Source organism: Ammodytes marinus, assembly GCF_949987685.1.
Source record: "Ammodytes marinus genome assembly, chromosome: 22".
Lineage (NCBI taxonomy): Eukaryota > Metazoa > Chordata > Actinopteri > Uranoscopiformes > Ammodytidae > Ammodytes > Ammodytes marinus.
Genome location: NC_137226.1, coordinates 18,734,864 through 18,753,655, shown reverse-complemented (window position 1 = coordinate 18,753,655; position 18,792 = coordinate 18,734,864). Strand labels below are relative to the sequence as shown.

At 40.5% G+C, this 18,792-nt stretch overlaps 1 protein-coding gene across 2 annotated transcripts; it reads left to right on the top strand.

Moving 5' to 3' along the window:
* Positions 1-6,237: 6,237 nt before the first annotated feature.
* On the top strand, positions 6,238-12,625 carry LOC307268689 (serine/threonine-protein kinase 38-like; the record flags this gene model as incomplete). Of its 2 annotated transcripts, none has more annotated exons than XM_080051423.1 (12): positions 6,238-6,365; positions 6,741-6,792; positions 6,896-7,018; positions 7,727-7,934; positions 8,978-9,132; positions 9,232-9,334; positions 9,543-9,604; positions 9,908-10,025; positions 10,160-10,283; positions 10,405-10,500; positions 11,222-11,313; positions 11,937-12,625. In XM_080051423.1, 12 exons carry the CDS (start codon positions 6,238-6,240, stop codon positions 12,059-12,061), a joined length of 1,386 nt encoding a protein of 461 aa, XP_079907549.1. In that variant the 3' UTR covers positions 12,062-12,625. The 2 variants fall into 2 exon arrangements, with proteins under 2 accessions (XP_079907549.1, XP_079907550.1); XM_080051424.1 differs by having other exon boundaries at positions 11,222-11,317; positions 11,941-12,625.
* Positions 12,626-18,792: the final 6,167 nt, after the last annotated feature.

The following is an 18,792-nucleotide window of genomic DNA, read 5'->3' as shown; positions in this document are numbered from 1 at the left end:
AGGCTGTTTATTGTCACACTTAAAGCTTCCTCTCATCATATTTATTTAATGACTAAATTCATTCAAAATGGATTGAACCTGCCCTGGTGTTTAATTCTCATTCATTGTTAATTACCGGTTATCCAGGACGGGATGCTCATCCGGCTGTATTCAGTCATTCAGGACATGAGGTCCAGGTAAATGTCTGCGTGCTGCTGGGTTAGAACCTCTTCAAAATGCCAAGAATGATTTTTGGGGGAATTGAGCTCATGGTTTATGCATATTGCGTGACCTTTTGAGAGGATTTCATAAGTAAGATGAAAATAGCCAAGGGAGGTTTGGGGACTGACAAGTTGCTCAGGTCTGAAATATAGGGAAGAGAGCTGCTGATGATTCGGTTTGAGAAATCAGAAAATTCCAGGTGGCATAAAAGACCAAAAATAAATTTAAGGAGATTTCTTGGGTTGAATTTGTGTTTTTTTTTCTTTTGGAAACACTGGCACCTAAATTGCATAAGCTAACCAAATCATATATTTTTTTACAACCTTTAAGCTCTCATAACGAAAATACCTTTTTATATGGCAGTATTCTAAAATACTCTATTATAATATTCTATTATAAGCTCCAGCAGCCCAAGAGGACCCGGGCAGTCAGAAGATGACTTATAAAACGTGTGGGAAAAAAAACATATTTCCTCACCAGTTCCAATATTTTCCTATACAACAGCAGTTATACAGCTTGAATTCATTAAAAAGTATGTGTGTGTTTCTGACTGAACTTTACGAAGCCTAGGCTGCAGGCCAAGAGCGTTCATAGCCCTGGATCTAAATATAGGTGGTGTGTCACAGCTCAGTGGGCCCCATTGATGTGAGAAATATAAAAACAGCCTTGTCTGCTGCTGGACACACCACACCCAGACGCGTTAGCAGGGGACACCCAACCACCTCTGTGCATCTTGTCATCATGGCTCATAACAGTAAAAGCACACAACTCGTCCAAATACGGAGATTCATGGAAAAACATGAAGTGCTTTTCGTGGTGTTTTGGTCAACTGAAGTTTGTTGTTGGTGTTTGTTTTCATATATATGCAGCCTACTGTATTCATTTAAGTGTACTTTACTGCATTCACCCGTTATTAGATATACATAGACACAAGTGAACAAGGAAATAAAGGATGCCAGTTGGGTGAATGCATTTCTAAGGGCGTTTCTGGGAAGATTGCAGGAAACAAGTAGCGTTTCCTTTGGACTTTCTGCATTGTAATGTTGAAATGTGACAAAATAATCCCCACTGTTGAGTTTCAACATTGATTGTGTTTTATGCATTTTGTGGGAAAAACAAACTGCAGTCATCTTGGACTGTTACACCAAGGGCTCTAATCTTGCCTTCATTTAAAAATCTCTAAAAATATTACTTTGATATCCTAGCAAAAGTAGTCCTATTAAAAGTCAAACCGGTATAAGCCTACTGCCTACATAGTTATACAGTCATATTTGTATCATAATGCTATTTGTATGGGCCCACATAATTTATATATGTTTTCTGTTATTGTCTCTAAATCGAATCAACAATTAAATCACTGCAACTTGTAATTTTGATCATATTTTGACCTTTACTGACCTTAGATACCATCTTCATATGGCTTTTGCTATAAATGTGTAAAGAAAACCGTTATTTTACCATTTTTTCTGTGTGATATGATAGCCTACTTAAGGGTATCCCACAAATATAAGTTACATTTGGTCAGGGTTTGGCGCATCAGCAATACAATTGTGTAACGGGGGGCTTATAACTGCTGTAGCTTCCCTATATTCTTTCATAGCTGCATATGCCTGCTACTAGCCAAATGAACCTGCGTCCTGGAAAGATTTTGATATTCTCATTGGCTGTTACCTATGTCCTTCCTGTGTGTATTTCACATATCATTGGCCAGCGGAAACTAACGGTCCTCTTCTGCGTCGATGATTGGCTCGTGCTCACGTCAATCAAACGCTTACGCTGTTGCGTACCCTGAGCGTGCGATGGATGAGCCCCCCGACCATGGACCTAGGAAGCATCGGCTGGATTACTTGATATTTTTTATAGAGAAAAAGACGGAGGGGAGCGGGGAATTTCGAGGTCGGCGCGTACAAATGAAGACGGGAAAATATTTTCAAATGGTTTCAGTTTAGCTTGTTGTCAACGTGAGGGGACTTTTGGCATGGTTTGGCATTGATATCGGCGATGTTTACTGTGCATAAGTTCCTCTAAAAGGGTGGCCAATAACTGGAGTCTCTAGCTTTCAACTGCCTAAATATTAGGCAGAAAATACAAATACAACCTCTTCACTAATTTTTTTTCAACTGGGTCGTGGGGTGGCGGCAAGCCAATAATTAACTCTGGAGCAGGACACGGAGGTAAGAGAAACATTTTTCCTCACTGAATGCTCTCTATTTTGATGCTGGCGGATTTTTATTCGTGTCATGGAACCTACCACCCACACAGAAGCAAAGGGAATACAAGGGGAAAACAGCTAGCTAGCACAACACAGCAGCAAAGAAATACAGTATTTCTTTTAAGTTACCTCATATTATTACACTTATTAGTATTCCCAACAATGACTGTTATATGCTATCAGACGTCACGTGCCAGCAAGCAGTGGCAGGTGCAAGTTTGACAAGGTGGCAATGAAAAAGTTCAGATAGGTGAGTTGAGAAACAGGCTACAAGACATCAGTGTGTGTGTAGGCTACACGCCATCTCAGTGGGTGAATAAAGAAAGAAGAGTAATTCTGCATCACTGATTAAAAGCATGACAAATAAGCTATGCCATAGGCTACATTAATAATACTAGGAAATTAATTCATTTGCCATTGTTTTGGTCCACTTTTAATTTGAAAAAAAACTGACAATACTCATCTGCAGTGCGCATACATTTTGAATACAGCTGAAATGAATGTCTATTGGCATCCATCACCAGTTTCAAAGCACTTTTTTAAGAATATACCAGCTGGAAAATCAACTACTATATAACTATGTATAAGGATGTATAACTATAACCTCATAATATGATACTGCATTGTATCTTTACATCTTTGTGGATGTGTGTGCCTGTCTGTCTGTCTTAGTACACACAGACACACTCCTCCACCCTGCAAGTGACTGGACAGGAAACCCTGAATGAAAGGGCTCAGTCACGACGCCCGGGAAAGGAATGGCTTACACACTCACTCTCCCACACATTAACTCGATAACTCACTTTACACTTAAATGAGAGCTTCAACATCTGGGAAAAAAGTCACACTCCGAAAATTGTGTCTCCATTTTAATATATAAGTTAGTATAAAACTTATGGATTTAAATGTTCAGTTAACATACCCATTGTCTGCTAGGATGGATAAATGAATTTCAAGCGTGGAAAAGGCTTTTCTTGTTATTGTCTTTGGTTGTTAGCTATGTAGACTATATCCATGCACAGGAAGGATCAGAAAGAACTAGTCTTTAGTCCATTTGATTTTTTTTTTTGAAAGAAGAAGTTTATTCTCTTTGACCAGATGACATCCTTTTCTTTATTTGTACATTATGGTGTTGGCTGGACAGATTTGGCGCCTGTCCCCAGTTTTAGCCTGCATGCTTTAGTCTCCAAATAGTGAGTGAGCTGGCTTTTTATAAATGCTGTCCTTATAAGTGCTCCATGTTTGTTTTAGCTGAGGGGGTGGACCTGGTTAACTTGAAGTCAGACTGAATGCCTTCAGACTGAGCTTACGGTGGCTCAGCTGTGAGCTAACACCTCTAATTATGCTTCATTTTCTACCTTGGTGGGAAAACAAGCGTAAACCTTATCCAGATGGCTCAAGTGTGCACAGTGCACTGTGAGTCTATAGCTCATGTTCAGCTCTGTAGACCAGTCTCTGCTATAGACAATGGCAATATCAAAACAGGTGGGGAAAAGTAATACCATATAGTGATAATGTATGTTTTGATTTCTTAAATCTGTTTAATTAATATCTAAATTGTATCATCAGTAGCTTTTAAATGCCGTTAAATTTGCAAAGAAAACTAGAATTATCTTCAGTTAAACATGATAACAGAGGCTATAATCAATCAGGTTTATTAACTATGGATAATTATGAAAGGAGCCCTCCCACTGGCACAGACAGTTTCCACCTGTCTCTGCAGTTCCCCTCAACACTCATGGTTTTGGTTTTGCGGCCTGGACTTTACCATCTGCTCTCTCTCATCATGTCGTTGTTGTCGTCGGAGGCAGCAATGGGCCGCTGTATTCAGTGAAAAGACAAAATGCTGTACACTACCAACAATACAGACAGATACACAAAGTCAGTAACTAGTCGGTAAACAATAGTGAAAAATAGCAGTTAAAGATCCAGACATTTCCCTCAGAAACTGGCATTCTCAATATTTAATGAAGATAAAATGTAATTTAAAGTAGAAATGGTATAATAATATGTTTCTTTCTAAATGTCAATGCCCAAAATGTAAAAAAATCTACCGTGAATAAACTGTAATGTGGCTTTGTAGATAGATGGCTGGTCCCCTGTAATAAATCTGCCTGTGCTGCTTTGTCTTCAAACTTGTCATTGTATTGGTGATCATCATCAGTGGCATTTCCCTTTTTAAATTGAATTTCCCTGGAGTCTTGTGCTCAGGTAAAATCTGCACAGACCTCAGTAACTCAACACCGTTATTTGCCAGTGTCCCACCTCCTACACAGGACAGGCAGCAGGCAGCGGTGATTCATGGATTGTTCTCAGAAGTCAGGAAGTGTGGTTGTTGTTAGTGGATTGTCTGGGTCGGGACGGGGAAAGGGTCCGGTGACTCGACCAAACATGGCTCCTATCTGTGGCCTGCAGGGCTGTGTTATCTCTGTGGGAGCTAATCAAGCTCATTCATTATTACTGATGAGGGGTTACTGATGGAATGATTTGATGATGTACACAATACACATCCACCCTCTTCCCATTTTCCCTCTATTACACAATATGTTAAAAAGAGCTTGTTTCCCCCCCTTGCTGTCATTAACATCATCGTGTTTGGTTTCCATTCAAAAACCAATGACCGCTTGTGGTTCCACCTCACTTGTAAGTGTGTGTGGGTTTTTATTCTACTCTGTGTGGTTTTCACTCCACCCACATGAGGGCTACAACTCAAGATTTCAATATGCGCACGCCACTCGCAGAGAAAATAGTTCCTGAATTGCCTTGGAGAGAAAAAAGAATCCTTCCATGAAAGAGAGCATGGATAATGTCCAAAGAAGGGGCTCTCCTTCTTTGATGCGTTGTTCTTGCAAGTGAATAGTAATAGGCCTCCTCAGTTGACAGGTGTTTTTAATCAGCCCACAGTCTTTGTCGTCAGAGAGACGGTGTAAAAAATGCAAAGGAATGCATGCTGAGAAGGATATGTGGAGATTTCACCCATAAGTTCCTGGAATGTAACTCTGCAGACCACGAGTCATCCAACACATGATTCCCTGTCCCTGTTTGAGGGTCACTAGAATGATTTCATATACTGGGGATCTCTGAAGTGAAAAGATCTGTTGAATGTAATGAATGGACAGCACTTTGTTACCTTGGACAGTGGACACCGAAGGGGAAAAATGAAAGCGGTATAATGTTAACTTTTGAATGATTCTTTACCCAGGAAAATAAAGCATCAGTCAGTCAGTCAGTCACCACCACATCAGGCTCATAGTTTTCTGTGTTGTTGGGTGGGACGCCAGTGAAGGTTCTTGACATTGTTGCACTCCCGCTTCCTACTGTTTTCTGTTTGGGAGCTTGAACACAATTAAAGCAAGTCTTCTGTATCTGTTGTTACTAAACTAAACAGCAGCCACTGTTAACACTGAACAAACAGATTGTCACTTAACAAATCTGTGCTGTGAAATGTAGTTCTTTTAAATACCAGTCTTAACGACCCCCAATGATAAATTCTCGTATGTATGTATGTGCACATAACACAGCAGCTTCTTTCATGAAGGTACTTAAAGGAGCAGTGTTTATGGGAATTGGCGCTTTTCCAGAACAGACTCGCTAGAAATGTCATTTAATATTCACAGATTTTAATTAGTGTATAAAGTTTTTTTTTTTATTACCTTAGAATAAACGTTTTAGATAGGAATGATGCACCGCCATGTTTCTACGGTAGCACAGAACGGACAAACTTGACGGCCTTACACTTTTTTAATATATATAGTGGGCGTCCTGGGGGAAACTACGGAATGAATAACTAATAAGTAACTGTCGTCTTCCAGGATAGTACGGCCATGACGGGAGAGACTGCAGCGGCCCTTCCCATGAGCAATCACACTCGAGAGAGGGTGACCGTGGCCAAGCTGACGCTGGAGAACTTCTACAGCACTCTGCTCACCCAGCACGAGGAGAGGGAGATGAGGTAAAGAAAAACACACTGGCCTTTTCTCTTCTCACATTACCACATTTAGAGCTGAGCTAATAGTCTAGGCTTCATGGGTATGTGCCCCTGCATGAACTTAAACAGAGATACATCCTCAAGATCTGATATCCAATCCCTTTGTGCATGTTTCCTCACCAAACTCACCCCCTCATATTGTGAAGAACTTTAGGAATACAACGTTTCTTTGCTTTATTTTTTTTTATTTTCCAAGTTTGTAGTGCTGTGACATTTTCCTTTCCATCTTCCTCCTGCTTCTATGTAACCTTTACTGATTTGACTGTACGTAACCTTTTATTGTTCCCTTGATGTAAAGCACTTTGGAAACTTATGGCACTTTTTTTTTTCAATTCTTAGGCAGAAGAAGCTGGAGAAGGTCATGGACGAAGAGGGTCTGCCAGATGACGAGGTACATGGCACTTCTCAAGGCTTCTCGTGTTGCAACAATGGTGTTCTTTTCTCTTTCTCTTCTCCCACTGTCTCACCGTCTATCTGCCTGTGTGTTCCTACAGAAAGTGATGCGTCGCTCGCAGCACGCCCGTAAGGAGACGGAGTTCCTGCGACTGAAGAGGACGCGGCTGGGCTTGGACGACTTCGAGTCCCTTAAAGTTATCGGACGGGGCGCCTTCGGAGAGGTACGTTAAAGACACAAGCCTGGACGAGCCCATTGAAATCCCATGGTTTATTTAATTGTTAGAAATGTTGTGTCAAGACAGTCAAAGGCTTGAGGAATGTGTGTGGTTTAAAGGGAAAATTCGCCGATTTTCAACCTTACCTCATCTACCATAATATCCTTTGGGTCGCATTATATCCCTGTGTATTTTTTCAACATTGTCCATTTCGCGGGGACCGAGCTTCAAAATTCCACTCACCAGTGACGTTTCTGTGACGTCTTTGGCGAGAGGAAGAGCTTGTGCGGACTACAGCCCGAGCACCAAAACAAACCGTCTGTCCGTGACAGTTGGGTTTTGGTTCGCACGGATTCACAGGGAGGGGTATAGGTGCTCGGGCCGTAGTCCGCACGAGCTCTTCCTCTCGCCAAAGACGTCACAGAAACGTCACTGGTGAGTGGAATTTTGAAGCTCGGTCCGGCTCGGTCCCCGCGAGATGGACAATGTTGAAAAAATACACGGGGATATAATGCGACCCAAAGGATATTATGGTAGATGAGGTAAGGTTGAAAATTGGCACATTTTCCCTTTAAGCACCAACCACGACCCTCTATCTCTGTGTCTCCTTTTCACCACAGTGTTACCACCATCTCTATTTGGTTCCCCCTGTGTTCTATGTAATTTGCTTTCAAATTCTTTATGATTTTTTCCCCTTGCAATGTCTCCCTTCAGGTCCGGTTGGTGCAGAAAAAGGACACGGGGCACATCTACGCCATGAAGATTTTGAGAAAAGCCGACATGCTGGAGAAAGAGCAGGTGGCTCACATCCGGGCAGAGAGAGATATCCTGGTGGAGGCCGATGGAGCCTGGGTGGTCAAGATGTTCTACAGCTTCCAGGACAAGAGGAACCTCTACCTCATCATGGAGTTCCTGCCTGGAGGTCTGCACACATAACGTCTCTTATGTGTTTCCCCCTAACACTTTTTATTTTTTATCTTATTTTAAATAAAGATATATTTTTTTTTGGCATTTTTGCTTTTTTATTAGACAGACTTGTAGAGACAGAGTTGAAATGGGGCAAAGAGGGGAAGACATGCAGAGAACATGCACATGTAGAGTTGTCAGTATGTTAACTCTTCAATGTTGACTTATTTTTTTCAAACTTTCAGTGTGTTTTTTTTTTGCAGATTATGAGTAAAGGTTCATTGAACTGTATACAGGAGGAAATAGGGTTGAGCGGTATCCAATTTTTTAAACCTTTAAATCTTCCCTGTTTTTCCCCCTGGTACACGGTATTACCCTGCGGGGAAACCTACTGCTAATTTAACTATAGCCCTATTTGATTTAGTTTCTGGCTTACACTACATTTTATAAAATCACATTAAACTTATCACTATGTTACCTTTCGCCAAATACACATTTTTACTGAACAGCACTTGAACACATCACAATGTAATTCCAATATTTTTTTGGGGGTACACCAACTCGTTGCGTCGGCCATCTTTTCTTGCTAATGATCCCTTCTGAAAAGAGTCTGTCACTTAGAAAGTATGAGCACGTCTAAATAGCTTCGTCCTTTTTCAAACATCAAGCTTTATTAGGCATATATTTCTAAAACATGCACACAGCAGATTTTTTTTTTTGCATGATCAAAGGAATACCGTAGGCTAATTTTAAAAAACCGGATACCTTAAAAACCATATCACCACCAAACACTAGGAGAAATCTCTAATTATGATATGACAGATGTGTCATGTATTGTCATTATCAAAAGCTTCTGACCTCGGGGCGCCCTTAGCTCAGTTGAAAGGGCGTCCCTCCCCCCCCCAGCAGCAGACCCGGGTTCGATTCCCACCCGCGGTCGTTCTCTGCATGTCACTCCCCTCTCTGCCCCATTTCACCTCTGTCTCTACACTATCAATAAAGCATAAAAATGCTAAAAAAAAAAAAGCTTCTGACCTCTCTGACCCCCTTCTTTGCCAGGCGACATGATGACCCTGCTGATGAAGAAGGACACTCTGTCTGAAGAGGCCACTCAGTTCTACATCGCTGAGACGGTGCTGGCCATCGACTCCATCCACCAGCTGGGCTTCATCCACAGAGACATCAAGCCAGACAACCTGCTGCTGGACTCCAGGGTCAGACTCTACGATACAGTGCACTGGTGCTGGTTTGAGTGCGCATGGTGGTTCTGTTTTGCGCAGGCGACTTATTAAATGTGTTTTTGCTCCTCACAGGGACACGTCAAACTGTCCGATTTCGGCCTGTGCACCGGACTGAAGAAGGCTCATCGCACAGAATTCTACCGGAACCTGACGCACAACCCGCCCAGCGATTTTTGTGAGTTTAAAGAAGATTTTCACAATAAATAAAAAAAAACAAGCTTGAATTAAATAAGATCCAAACCCAGATGCATTATGTGCCCTACAATACGTGGTACTGGTAACCTTTACCAAAAATACATTCACAGAAGAGAGCTTTTTTCAAATATTGCACTGGAACTATTTAAGGAATCCTTCGCTTTTTCCTCTTTTCCCTTCTCCTGCAGCCTTTCAAAATATGAACTCCAAGAGGAAAGCAGAGACATGGAAGAAGAACCGACGGCAGCTGGTAAGGCTCATGGCTTTTTTACTGAATTGAAGAAGTGCATATGAAGAGTAAGACAAAAGAATAGTGTGCACTTACTGCTGGGAACAACATACCGAAGAAAAGAAGAAACATTTGCTTATTGCATTTAACGGACACAGCAGTGTCTCAATCCTAGCTAACATGACTTCATGCCGATTATTAACACAAATGTTTGACCACCAAATTTTGCTGGCTGGGTCTTCTTAAAATTAAAAAAACAAATGATATATTCCCACTGGGCGTCCTGACTTAGTGTGTTTGTGTGTGACTCTCTCTCTCTCTCAGGCTTACTCTACGGTGGGAACTCCAGACTACATCGCTCCTGAAGTCTTCATGCAGACGGGCTACAACAAGCTGTGTGACTGGTGGTCACTGGGCGTCATCATGTATGAAATGCTCATCGGTAAGACACACACACACACACACACACACACACACACACACAGAATCATAAAATAAATGCTATGAAATAATGAGTAACCTTTATCCTCATTTAAAAAAAATAGTAATAATAAAACTGAACTTGTGTGTGCTCAGGTTACCCACCTTTCTGCTCCGAGACGCCTCAGGAGACGTACAGGAAGGTGATGAACTGGAAGGAAACGCTGGTCTTCCCCCCTGAAGTGCCCATCTCAGAGAGGGCCAAAGACTTGATATTAATGTATGTAAAAAGCTCTTTGGTTTGTGGCCACTCTTCTCTCTCATACAGGGCATTCCATCATGTTTTAAATAACGTGTTGTATCAGTCTTATCATATCAGTCTGCTTTGTTGTTTGTTGCAGGTATTGCACCGATGCCGAGAACAGGGTGGGAGCCGTGAGCGTAGACGAGATCAAGAATCATCAGTTCTTTGAGTCTGTGGACTGGGAGCACATCAGGTATGTGATGACACAGCTCCATGTTACACTAATGCAGTGACAGTTTGACATGCTGCAGTCACTGACATACCGGAACATCCTGTGTTTCCCCAACGCTACTAAATCTAAATTTACTTTGCTTCCTCCTCTTCATATAACCATTATTAATCTGACCAAGTCACATATAAATACATTACCTCCTCATGGCCATGCATCCTGCCATCTCCCTCTCACTCGCTTCTTAAACAAATGCACGTGTCGGTCTGGCACGCCCTAGCAAAGAATCTTTAGGACAGCACGCACTGGTGTAGTAAAAACACTACTGCTTTTGTCCAAGGTGCCGCTAGAATAAAAACAAACTGTTAGCTCCTCGTAGCTACTTTAAGTAAGTCAGACATGAAGCATTTGAATAACAATTTCAACATGACTGGAGCTGTCTGCTGAATGTCAAGGCCACAGCAGCACCAGGTAACAGAGACACAGTGGGAATCAAACGTGCCACTGTAAGATGACTGTAATACATTTATTGGAAAAACATCGCCTGTGCTCAGAGATAATAAACCCAATTTAGCAAACCATAAAAACTGCATACGCTGATATTATATATATTGATATATATTAGTAGGGAGATTTTGACAGTAAATGCTAGCCGTGGTCAGAGGTAAAACACACACTTGTTTTATTTCTGTATTCTCCCTTACTCACAGTCCTAACCCGTCCGTAATTCTCACTGCCTCCACAGGGAGCGGCCAGCAGCCATCTCCATCGATATCAAGAGCATCGACGACACCTCCAACTTTGACGACTTCCCCGAGTCAGACATCCTACAGCCAAGTGAGTAGCGTGCCTTCTTCCGCAAGCCGCAGGTTTTTTTTTTAACTGAATGCTTAAACACTAATGATGATATTTGAAGCACATTTTCTCAAACCATTTATACTTGTAGCTAATGCATTCACCAAGTGTGCCAAACTGAACACACATTCTCAGCTTTACACCGAGTTTGCTGTCTTTTTTTTATAACACACATCTAGAAAAAGTGGACGCATTTTTTACTCTGCCGTGTAGAATATTTTGCTAACTTCCACAATCGACACATTTGAAAACGAAAAATTCACAAGTGTCTTGATTCATACTGTCAGAGTAGTTGTTGTTAGTTTAGTTTATTGCAAGAATAGTTTGCTTTTTGCAAGAGAGGAAAAGCATTAGTCTGGTTTGGTGTGAGGTTTTAAGGTTAGTGTGTAGAGTTTGGCAAAAATAGCCAAAAGTTTCAAAGGTAGTGCTTGAGCAACCAGAAAAAAAACTGTAATAGGAACATTAGGGAACTTACTTTGCTCTGAATGCTCTCTTTACTGTATGTTCTCCTGGCTTTATTTACTGTCACAGTTTATGATCCATAGCGCCCTCCAGTGGCTAAACAACAATAACACCTCCTTTTTTTTCATTGTGTTCATTTACAGCCAGTGCAACGGAGCCAGACTTCAAATCCAAGGACTGGGTGTTCCTCAACTACACATACAAACGCTTTGAGGGTCTGACCCAGCGAGGCACCATCCCCACATACATGAAGGCAGGGAAGGCCTGACACCCCCCAGAAGTCGGTAGAAGAAGAACATAGATAGATAAATAAAAACAGACGTTTACGGACACAGGGTCGGGGCCTCGGAGCCCCCGCTGGTGCTGAAGGCTGCTGCCGTCTGCCTATCAGTATTACATTTAACCCTCATCACAAGTTATTTAGGTCTGCTAGGCCGCCGCAAGAGCTTCGGATATTAAGGAGCGTTGCTGCATTACCTCGGTTGTTTATATCGTATATCTACACGTCTAGCCGTCTTTTAGCCATAGCTCTCAGGCCAGCTCAATAACTAGGACACTACTAAATCAGCATATCTGCATGTTTTCGGCGAGCGGCATATTGCTTCTGGAGGGTTTTTATTTTAATTTTTTTTTATCATGTCTAAAGTCTAGAGGCAACGGTGGGAATGAGGACGGAATACAAATCACTGCTTTGACATCCTCACACTGATAGGTTCTACACTGGTGGCTAGATAAGGGTAAATAGGATTTGAATACTAAAGACAAAACAAACATACACTGTAGTCAAACTCTGAAGGATTTGTGAGGGAGAACATTCATGCTGCCCATAGTACTGTTACACTCTGTTCATAGAAAGTTCCAGCATGGTTTGCAGGGTGTTGTTGGCTCACTCTCTGCTTTTGTGTTTTTTTTTTAAGAGTTACTCCCACTGACAAAGCTAGCATTTAAAGAGTGAAATATCTTTTATTTTCACTTCTTTTTAGCTGGCAGGAGCATCTTATTTTTTTCCGTCTTTTAGCGGTTTGTTTGACAGGGTTATGTGTGTCTGAACAAAGAGGAAGTGGAGCCTGGTGAAGTTCAATAGCCTATCAGCTATTCTGTGTGTCACAAGAGATAATTACTGGAGTTATTGGTGGTGGAGGTACATGTTAGCAAAATGCTAGTTAGCAGAACATTAGTGGGTCCCAATAATGGAAGGTCGATTAGCATGAAAACAGTTTGTTTGAGACAATGTTAGGAGTGTTAAACATGTGCAAAGTGACAGTCTTAGGTTCATAGACCAGGTTTGTATTAACATGTTAGCCATGCTAGCTAGTAGTATAGCACTAGGCATGGCAATGTCGGTCCATCACCTTTGTTCCAATTTGAAATATTTCAACTGTTGGGTGGATAGCCCTGAAATGTGGTACACACATTCATGTCCCTCTCAGGAGGAATTGTATTAGCTCGGTGGTCCCTTAACATTTCATCCAGCGCCATCATCGGGTCAAAAATACATTTTGTTTAACACTTTTGACCGCATACCTCAAAAACTAATGACGTCTGCCTCAGCTGTACTTTGTCTTCTGTGTTCATTAGTTGTGTAGTGTTAATGTGAGCATGGTAACATGCTAAACCTGGTTAACATTATGTTAGCATTGTCTTTGGATGTGAGTCTGCTGATGTTAGCATTTAGCAGCACATTGCTGTGTCTAAGAATATAGACTAGTATGATAGTATCATTATTTTTGATTCCTATTAACAGTGATAGGGGGGACTGAATTGTCTGGTTGTTTTCAGTACCAATTAGCATAAAAAGGGATAGGAAACATAAACCAAATGAGCAAAACTTGAAATCATGCTGGAATCCCCCTTAGAGCGTGATGGTAGTGATACACAGTGCGACTCTGTGCCAGTTATGTGGGCCAACTCTTCCTGTGGCACTGCCTCATTGGATTGCTTTTTTCTCCAGAGGAAAAACTTGTTGCCAGGAAGCAGTGTGTGGAGTGACGCCCATTCACATATGCCCGACAAACTGCCGAGCACGGTCACTACCCTTTAGGGCCATTGTCCAGATCAGTGCTACAATAATTGATATTTCCCCTGATTTCAATTCTAACGAGCCCGAGCCATTTCCTTCCTATAAGAACAAAACGTGCAAAGTGCCTTTTTAAATAGTTGATCAATATTTGACCAGATATTTGAGTGACGTTAATCAGAAGGTCTGAATTACTATTAGCCTATTAGAAATAATAAGAAAGCGCTTTGAAGGACAAGCTGGAGAAAAAACAGAAAGATACAGAAAAAGTATAAGCGGGTGAGAAAGGAATAATTATATCTTTTAAAGCAAAGTTATAAAAACTTATCACATATGTATAGTGATAAAGGTGATGAATGACAGATTTTATAGGTTGGACAATAAAACAAGGGGCTCGTAAAAACAAAAAGCGGAAGGCCAACACAATGAGCAAAGTGTTATTTGCCTAGTAAAAATGTAACTAAAATAGATAGGAGAAACTGAATAAGACTAGATTAACATGGTGGCTATCGTAGAAACGTCTCTGAGGTTTTTAAATGTCGTTGTTCATTTTGAGTTAAGTATCCATTGGATACTCACCATGAAAAGCCAATGCTCGACAACACAACCCATGTAACCGTAAACAAAGCGCTTAAAGTAGCTACCAAAGAACTCTAAACACTACTGGATCTGAAATTCAGATGTAGCTGTCGCTTACTGCACTTAACTCAAAACTACCTTTAAAAAAAACACTTTTCCAAGAGAGTTATACTTGGTTATGGAATCATTTTCCATTCCCATTTCTAAACGTATCCTAGAATAAGCATGTGGAGAAATATGTTTCCTGATTATCTGTTAGGTGTCAAAATGGAAGAGAATCTCTAGTCTAGATGAACATACAGGGAGATGAAATATACCGAGGACTTTACCATATTGGGCTGAGTTCAACTGTAGCCATCACAGGAAATATCCCATATTAAACTATTGGTGCTATTTTCGAGGAATCTGTTGAGCAAGAAAGTGGTCCTGCCATTTAATACATTACAGTGGTGCATTGTAATGCACCAGTACCCGTTTCTCTTGTTTTATTTTCTGTTGAAGTGTAATTCATTCAGGTTGTCCTGTTTAAATGTCGGCCAAGATCACACCGCATAGACTGGCAAAAAAGGTATTTGTAAACCACAGAAATAATGAAGGTTGACTGCGGTGTATATTTCTGCATTTTTTATTGTTTTTCTTGGTTTTGTTAAAAGAGATTCAGTGTCTACTGTACATTGGATTGGATGTTTACATTGAAAAATCTGTTCCACATCAGAAAGACAACCCTGATTGGCCAGTATGCTCCCCCATGATAAGAAATATAAATGTCTGATCAAATACAAGTGTCATTCAAGCTGACGCCAGTATATAGACAGATGCATGATGGGGGGGAATTCTGTTTATGGCTCCTATTGCAGTTTCATGGTTGTGTCTAATCACTGGAAATACACCTACGCAACCTTGGAAAAAAAGCCAAAACGCTGTGTTCAGAGCGTCCAGAGCCAAATGTTTTATGATTTGAGTGCGTGCTCGTGCTACTGCTAGGGACAGAATGACATTTTCGCGAAGAAGATGCTCAGTGCTTTTTTTGTCGTGAGGTGATTTGTGACCTTGTTCAGTGTCAAACTCATGTTCTGCGTTATAAAGGAAAACAATTACTACACGTTATTCGCTTTAAAAGTAGATAAACAGGAGGCGGAAAATGAGGGTAAAAAAGTGTATTTGGGATCCATGCATTTCTATACATGTACAAAATGACTTGAAATCCATTACTGTGCCACTTTAGGTTGAGATTATCTCAGCAAATGTTTCATTTTTTGTTATCATTAGTTAAGATAGACAATTCAGCCCTGATAGACCGAAGCAGCTTACTTGACCCCGCTCGTGAGCTGTTGGTCAAATCGCTGTTGCATTATATTTCATGAATGAGGTTCAGAGAAGTCACAAAGGGAAAGGAGTATTTTACCCTTATGAAAAGCAAGAAAGAAAAAGCAACTGACACAGAAAAGAAATCCCATTCACACTCACATAAAGAATCTAGTTTCATACATTACTGGTCTACTTTCTCTGCCTCTGACGGAAACCTCAAAGCCCAATGAGTCAGCCAATTATATGTAGTTGCCCCCCGCACTTGTTGAAGCAAGAATTCACTTATCAATTGTTTCCCCCCCTCCCCCCCACCCTCTCTCTCTCTCTCTCCTCTTTCACAGGCCAGCACTATCGACGTGAGGTATTTCTGTGTAATGCTGTGTACATATTGTTGTTGGCAATTGAAGAAAACTGTATGTGGAGTGAAGAAGGGTCATGCTCATTAATATATTCATTGACGTTTTTATGTTGGGGAAAAAATGCTGAAAATAATAAAATGACAAACATAAAGTCTTGCACTTTTCTTTTTTTTTGGTTGTGGCATGGCTGGGATACCAAGTTTGGAGGCCCAAATTAAAAATGATTACATAGGCAACAGATTGTAGTCAAGCGCAAGAGTTTAGTTTTAACATGATTATACTTCAAACTAAATGAAACCTCTAAGGTTTGTTATCTGGAATAATGATACACTGTGTGCTTGATACAAATTACAAAAATAGTAAACTCATGCAATAAAATAGTCACATAATAACTTGACTTTGCATGGATGCAGGATTTACTGTACTGTAAAGTCTGTGTATACAAGAACAAGCTCAAGGTTTTTTTAATTGAACTGGAAAATGACATGCCACTGTCAATATACATCAGTACATTATACAGGCAGAGGCAGTTTTCTCCTGTTTCTCTGAAGGCGACAGCTTTCTGCTGTGCTTTACTGAGGCCACAAGAGGGAGCTCCTCTCAAACACTATTGCAGTGTCAGCCCGGTCTTACTGTATGAATGGGCACATGTGCTACAAGTGTTATTGTGTGAAACCTTTGCTTGTGATTGAGGATTTAGAAATAAATGCTTCTCCATGGAGTCCGTAGGCATACATCTTTTAGTATCAATGTTAAAAGGCTAGAAGGTGATCAGGTGACTGACAACGATGGTGTTTTTTCTTTCTTTCATCCCTAAAACTCTGATGTCTTATCTTGAAGCTCTCAATGTTTAGCTAGATCACCATGTGAATAATTGTAACTCTTTGAAACTATTGGAGCCGCAGATATGAACTTTTTACAGATGTTTTTGTTAACTTTAGAAGAAAAAAAACTATAGGCCTAGTTCTGCTGGCTGATGCGAGAGCAACTGGTGGGTTTAATGTGTTATTGGTGTAAGAAAAACAAGTGTTTAAGTGATAAAATAGCCTTTGTGTGCTTGGGGAAAATATGGTTGTTTAATAACCTGTCTTGGAAACCCAATCCAAATTGGTCAATAATCACATTCCCAGGCCCTCTAAACCATTGGCTTGCAATATCGTTTCAACCAAACCAAATATTTAATATGTTAATGATAATCTAGGCTTCATTTCTATTTTTCACATATGCTTAATGACCTATGATAATGACACATTTAGTTACTGTGTGTGAAAATGTCTCAATCTCAGTTTGACCTCATGTCATGCCATTGGAAAATTATGTAGGTCTACTTCTTCATTGTACTCCGAGTTCGGTTTGTTTGAACCTTTTTTTTACACAAGGATACACCTGCCATTGAGGGTGTGTACTCAGCGTTCCTCACGTGTTGGCCTATATCCCTGTTGTTACCTTGTTTATATAGCCTACAGTCTATGGTTGTTACATCATGTGTGAGTGGCCATTGGCCAAGTAGGTTTAATCAAGTTTTTCTTGCAGCAAAATAGATTGATAGAAATAAAAATCTAGGGTTTTTAACTGGGGTTCTTTTAATCCCTGACACTGCTTAAGGAAACCGTTTCTGGTTTAGGCCTACATAAAGAAATCAGGACAAGGTTAGGCCACAAGTGACCGTGAACGCACCTGAAGCAGAGGGGTCCTCAACATGTCATGAACCTATTACTACCAAGAATATTTAGCATATCGATACATATTCATTAAGTTGCAATTTTCGGTGTATTTTCCCTTCTAGGCGTAGCTAATTTTGAGGACTAAAAATACATTTAGGCCTACTGGACTTGATAGAGATGCTTTTCACTTAGGCTATAATTCACCTTTTAACATCTGACATCAGCCTGGTAAAAACACAGGATGTCTTTATTTCAAGTTGAAACACAGCCAGGTTTGTATCCCTATTTGCATTAGACACGCAATTTAAACACTACTGGACTATACAGGATGAGGTCTCACCAGTAGGCTAGCCTATAGGCCTACACATTTTAATTAGCTGAAATTTGAAGAAGCTATAAGATGACAATTCTATGGTGGTGTCAAACTGACCTACATTGAAATATAATGGGTTTAGCTAGCCAATTGAACACAATAGACTTAAAACTATATTTATTTTGTAACCTATATTTGGATTTAAAATAGTTATAAAATTGCACGCAAAATAAAAACAACCCCTCTTACTGGGATGAAGGACAATGAAAAGCAGATAGGAAAATAACAGAAATTAGGTGAGATGTTCTGTTTGGCTTAGCCTACTTAAAATGTATCCTAACTCTATGAATTCATAGTTTGTTTATTCAGTGGCAAGATATAGCATATAGGCTAACTTGTAATAACCCTCTTAAAGTGTATGACAATGTTGCTATCGAGGATAATTGCGTTTCCTGCCCATTTACTATATTTCCGGGCCAGTGAAGTGCCCGGTACTTTCTCCACAGACGGGCTTTAAATGTGTTACGAGACAGCCGTCTCACGTGAACGTTACGTTATATAAAATATTGGTCGACACGTTTCTGGCTGGCACGTGCAGCCTTTTCACTTACGTAAAGTCAGTCTCGTGCAAAGGTCTCGTATATGTATGCGAGGGTCAAAGATCCCAAACTTAAGATGAGATGTATCACTTTGAGTTTTTTATGGGGTGAATGACTACGCCATTACCACATTGGGATTTTTTTTTTAAATGTAAACTCC